Source organism: Pterocles gutturalis, unplaced genomic scaffold, assembly GCF_000699245.1.
Source record: "Pterocles gutturalis isolate BGI_N339 unplaced genomic scaffold, ASM69924v1 scaffold33458, whole genome shotgun sequence".
In the NCBI taxonomy this organism is placed as follows: Eukaryota; Metazoa; Chordata; class Aves; order Pterocliformes; family Pteroclidae; genus Pterocles; species Pterocles gutturalis.
The window spans coordinates 874-5,975 of NW_010124173.1; the positions used below are offsets into that span (position 1 = coordinate 874).

The 5,102-nt window shown below is 54.2% G+C and overlaps 1 protein-coding gene across 1 annotated transcript; it reads right to left on the reverse strand.

The window, feature by feature from the left end:
• Positions 1 to 897: 897 nt before the first annotated feature.
• Positions 898 to 2,361, reverse strand: LOC104460195 (hemoglobin subunit beta). Its single transcript, XM_010078182.1, has 3 exons — positions 2,224 to 2,361; positions 1,884 to 2,106; positions 898 to 1,123 (listed from the first exon to the last, which is right to left on the reverse strand). Exons 1-3 carry the CDS (start codon positions 2,313 to 2,315, stop codon positions 995 to 997), a joined length of 444 nt encoding a protein of 147 aa, XP_010076484.1. The 5' UTR covers positions 2,316 to 2,361; the 3' UTR covers positions 898 to 994.
• Between the last annotated feature and the right edge of the window lie 2,741 nt (positions 2,362 to 5,102).

A 5,102-nucleotide genomic window follows, 5' to 3' on the forward strand; every position in this document is an offset into this window, starting at 1 on the left:
CAGCAGGGCTGGATGACCGTGGGGCAATGTGTTTGCATTGACCACCGTTTCTGATGGCTGCACTGGGTCTCCTCTGCCTGCTCACTTCAGGAGGGGGTTTGGGCAAAGGACGGGGGACCAGGACCGGGGGGTGACCCTGCTCCCCAGCCCTCCGCGCTGAACCGTGCAGGGTTCGCTGCAGACCCGCTCTGGAGCCGCTCACTCTGCCCGCTCCCTGATAAGGGGGTGGGAGGAATGAACCACCCTGAAACCCCAGACACGTCCCCGAGCTGCTCTGGGTGCTGCGGGGATGCTGCGGGTCTGGCAGAGGACAGGAGACTGGGGAGAGCCATGGTCTGCGTGGCATGGGGGCTGTTCAGGGAATTTTGTTTTGCTCGTGGAAGGTTAGATGTAAGGGCCAGTGAAACCAGGCGCTCTGTCCTTCCTGCACATGAAATTACCACTCTTGGTGTATTTTTTTGCCAATAGATAGTTGTGCCTATTATATTCTGCTTTTAATAATCTGAGAATTATAATGATTCAGGCAAAAAACGATGAAAAAAAGCATTTTTCCTTCCATGAAGGAAGATACAAACAACAGACCTAATCTCACCACTTCTCCCACTGCATGTTTTTGTACAAATCTTCTTGCACTTTATCTGTGAAAGACTTAAAACATTAATCCCAACCACATTACCCGATCTCTCAAAAAAGCGCCCGACCATTTCTGTTTGCATTTTGTAGTGTGTTTATTTGGGTTCCCCTGGGTTCCCCACCTTAGACAAGCCTCACTTCCCTGAATTCACAGGCAAGACTGCGGCTCACGTTACCCCGTGTGCGCGAGCACCTCGGTCCCCTTCCCCAGCACCCTAGGGTGGCCCCCACCCCGTTCCCACAGAGAGGCAGACACCTCTTCACGGCTGAAGCAGTGGGTGTTTATTTGGCAATTAGAGACCAGCAGAACCAGAGGGTGTTCCCCCGGGAGCATCTCCGGGCACCGATGCTTGCGGGAGGCTCAGTGGTACTCGTGGGCCAGCGCGTGGGCCACCACACGGACCATCTTCTGCCAGGCAGCCTGGCAGGCGGGGGTGAAGTCCTTGCTGAAGTGGGCAGCCAGGACGATGATGAGGATGTCACCCAGGAGCTGGAGATGGAGGGAGGAAAAGCCATCAGCGTGGGGCTGCCCACCACCTCCCTCCCCACCGTCACACCACCTGTGGGCACCAGTTACTGGGGGATTCACTGCCTCCCTCCCCACTATGACACCACCTGTGGACACCGGTTATTGGGGAATTCACTGCAAAGCAAGGGACGGATTTGTCACAGCAGGGTCCTTGCACAGCTTTCATCTCTGGCACTCACCAGGATGCCCAGATGTGCTGGATCCTCCTCCCCAAACACCTTCCCTTGCCTGCTGTGCCCGTGTCCTCCCTCTGCCTCGTCTGGGATTATCCTTTCCTCTCACTTCCCTGCCCACCCTTGGCTCAGATCCCCTCCTTCTGCTGGGTTTATTTTCTCTCCTGGTTTAACCACGCCATCCCAGCCAAGCTCAGCTCTTCCCTCCAAACCCCATCTTGGTTTCTTCCCTTCTGCTCACTGTCTGCTCCAACCGAACATTGCTTCCCACCAGCACGATATATTCGACTCTTCATTTCATCCCCATCCACCTCACCTGCCTGTGTCCCTCCTCTCACAGCTCCCAGTCTCATCACTCCACCTATTCCCCCCCAATACGACTATTCACCCCCTTCTCCACCGCCCCTGCCCTCTGCTCCCAGGCTCAGACATCCTCAGGGTTTCTCTCCCAGGTCCCACTGACTGTCAGACACCCCAGGGACCCCCAGAGCCCCCTCCAGAGACCAGAAACTCTGCCCAGCTAAGCCCGGAGCCTGAGCACAGCTCACCCTGAAGTTCTCGGGGTCCACATGCAGCTTGTCACAGTGGAGTTTGCTCAGTTGAGCAAAACATTTCTTGATGTTGTCCAGGTTTTTCACGGCTTCCCCGAAGGAGGTGAGCACTTTCTTGCCGTGGGCACGGACCATGGGGTTGCCGAGGATGGCAGTGGGGCTGGAGAGGTTCCCAAAGGAAGAGAAGAACCTCTGGGTCCAGGGGTAGACGATCAGCAGCCTGGGGAGAGATGGAGGGACACAAGCAGACACACACACCGTTAACGCTCCCAAATGTGATTCCCACGGTTTCTCTGTCCAGGGTGCAGCTGAGCAGATGCCCGGGAGCTGGACCTACCTGGCCAGAGCCTCGGCACCGCAATCGGCCACATTGACCTTGCCCCAGAGGCCAGTGATGAGCGCCTTCTCTTCGGCTGTCCAGTGCACCATGGTGTCGGGCGAGAGGGTAGCCTGGGGGTTCCCTGAACAATGGGGAGGAAGTGGAGCCGAAGTCTGCCCCAGGGATTTTTATACACTAGTAACGGCTTGTCCTAATCTCAGTCCACGAAGCCATTGGTTGGGGCCAGGGAGGGAGCTGGGCTGCGCAAGGAAAGATAGCAATTTTGGATCCTGTCCAAGGGGAAAAGGGGCCCTTTCCCCCCTCTGCCTTGGAGTGGACAAGCGGCACCTCACACCCACGCTCCTGTATTTGCAGCCCCAAGTGCAGGTGGAGCACGGCTCCTCCCCGGCTGTGGGTGTCCAGTATGGCAGAGGCAGCCGGACACTGGGGAATGAACACGCAGTGTGGACCCAAGAAGATGGGCAGTGATGTTCAAAGAGTCTCCACTTTGACCGTGCTTTGAGACGCTTAGTGGTGCATTGGTGCCCTGCACGCCTGGGATTCATCCTGAACGGCTCTGGGCATCATCCAGCCCAGCTCAAAGGACCAGAGGCTTGTTGGGGAACAAGGACCAAATGATCCCTCCAAAATCCAGCTGCTGTGCTTTGAATGGCAGAGCTTCCTTTCTTGTCTGTCCTAGCAAAGAGCTTCAGAGTTGTTGTCCATCGTTGTTGCCCATTGTCATTGTCCATCATCGCCGCCCGCGCTGTTCTGAGCCTCCGCTCTACTCTTGCCCATCTCTAGTGCAATTCCCTGTCATCACAGAAAGTGGGTCCATCTCAAAGGCACAACTCTGAGCTACAGGTCTCAAGAGCACGCTCAGTCCTGTGAGGAGTACAAGCCGGACACATCACCCATGTGGACAGTCAGTCCAGCCTGATGCCAGCGGGAGGCTAGGACCAGGCTGTGCTGTGCAAAACCAGTCCAATGTTCATTTGATCTGCTGGCCCTCCAGGAAGAGATTTGGAGTGCCTCCTCACCGTACGGGCCTGATGATTGCCCCTTACCCTAATAACTGGGTGATTTTGGGGCACAGTTCTGACCCTGCCCACATATTTTTGATAGCAGAAGTATACAATGCAATCTTGTCTGCATGGCGAAAGTTGGAAAATTTTTCTATATCAAGCACTAGGACTGACAAACCCTTGAGTGCAGATACTGCTTTTAGGGGAAAAAAAAGAGTTCTTTTGATATATAGCATGCCTCATACCCCTAAAGAAAGGAGCTGTCCTGGCAAAGCAGCATTGCTACTGTTGGTAGAGCTCTCTTGGTCAGATTGCTTGTTCACAAAAATAACCCAGCCCTAAGAAGCAGCCTGGCAGGATCGTCTCTGGCTGCAGGCAGGATGATGTCTGTCCTCTTGTCCTCCTCTTGGCAGCCGTCTTCACAAATCTGAAGAGCTCTATCTTGCCTCTTATCTGCCTGCTCCAAATGAAGCTGCCAATAAGTTCTGCCAGCCTCACCTCTGGTCGATACCATTACTCCCTGCAGTTGCTGTCTCTTGGAAAGCTGTGACTTTTTCCGCCCTCCTACTTGACAGGGCACCTCGATTCAAGGTGTTTCCTACTAACAGGGGAGGCTGTCAAAAAATGAAAGTATTCTCACTAGTGTAATTTTGTAAACAGGGTCCTGATGCACTGGAGGATGCATCGATGCCCTTAAAGTCGTGCAAGAAGCCTGGGATGCAGTCAGGAGCTGAGCTCTGCCTGGAAACTTCAGCTGTAAGTGGTGACCTTAAACAAAAATCTTTAATTGCAACTCTAGTTCTGCTGTGTGTGCAGTGCCTTCCAAGTTAATACAGACAGAAGAGATGAGGAGGCTGCAGTTGAGCCAGTAAATTGCTCTGCAGACACAGCTTCACGATTCTTCAAGTGGAACTGGTGAACCGGTGGCATCTGTCCTGCGGTACCTGGGCACCAGAGCAGCTCGGGTGCACCATTCCAGAAGGACAGGTCCCAGTGCCCATCCCAGGCACGAGGTGAGATGCTAAACCAAGAGAAGCAGCAAACAATAAACATCATCCTGTCCTAGCAAGTGATTCCTTCAAAGCTCTTCCCACATCATCTCCAGTGACTGCATTAGTGCCACAGGGCAGTTATCAGCTGACAGAAGGAAAAAGCACGAGATTAAACTCCCTGTGAAAGACTTCCATGGCTTTGTAATTTTAAGATTAGCCAGACAAATACATTTCATAGAATCACAGAAGGGTTTGGTTTGGAAGGGACCTTAAAGCCCACCCAGTGCCACCCCTGGGCCTCATCCAGCCTGGCCTTGAACCCCTCCAGGGATGGGGCATCCACAGCTGCTCTGGGCAACCTGGCCCAGGGTCTCCCCATCTCTCCTGTAGCCCCCTTTCAGCACTGGAAGGTGCTGGAAGGTCTCCCAAGGAAACCTGCCACGCACTCATCACCTGCTGTCCACCTGGGATGGATTTCACTACGCTCAGGGCTCTTCCCTTGAGCATCCTTCCAGCTGGCTGTTCCCTTTGGTGTGGGTGGAAAATCCTCCAAGTTGTTCTTCATCTCTTGGCCCCACACTGGTCCATGCCCACTTCCATGGATGGGAACCTTCCCTTTTTATAGATAAACGATCCTGATGGTGGCAAAAGCTGAAAGAAGGGAGATTTAGATTGGATATTAGGAGAGAGTTTTTTTCCTGTGAGGGTGGTGAGGCAGTGGTCCAGGTTGCCCAGAGAAGCTGTGGATGCCCCATCCCTGGAGGGGTTCAGGACCAGGCTGGATGAGGCTTTGGGCAACCTGGGCTAGTGGGAGGTGTCCCTGCCCATGGCAGGGGGGTGGAACAAGAGGAGCTTCAAGGTCCCTTCCAACCCAAACCCT

Bases quoted from the DNA above. Each gene is read 5' to 3' on its own strand.
- LOC104460195 (XM_010078182.1), bottom strand. From the start codon at position 2,315: ATGGTGCACTGGACAGCCGAAGAGAAGGCGCTCATCACTGGCCTCTGG. The intron at 2,107-2,223 runs GTAGGTCCAGCT...ATCTCTCCCCAG, and splicing joins GGTGCCGAGGCTCTGGCCAG to GCTGCTGATCGTCTACCCCT. The intron at 1,124-1,883 runs GTGAGCTGTGCT...CTCCATCTCCAG, and splicing joins TGGACCCCGAGAACTTCAGG to CTCCTGGGTGACATCCTCAT.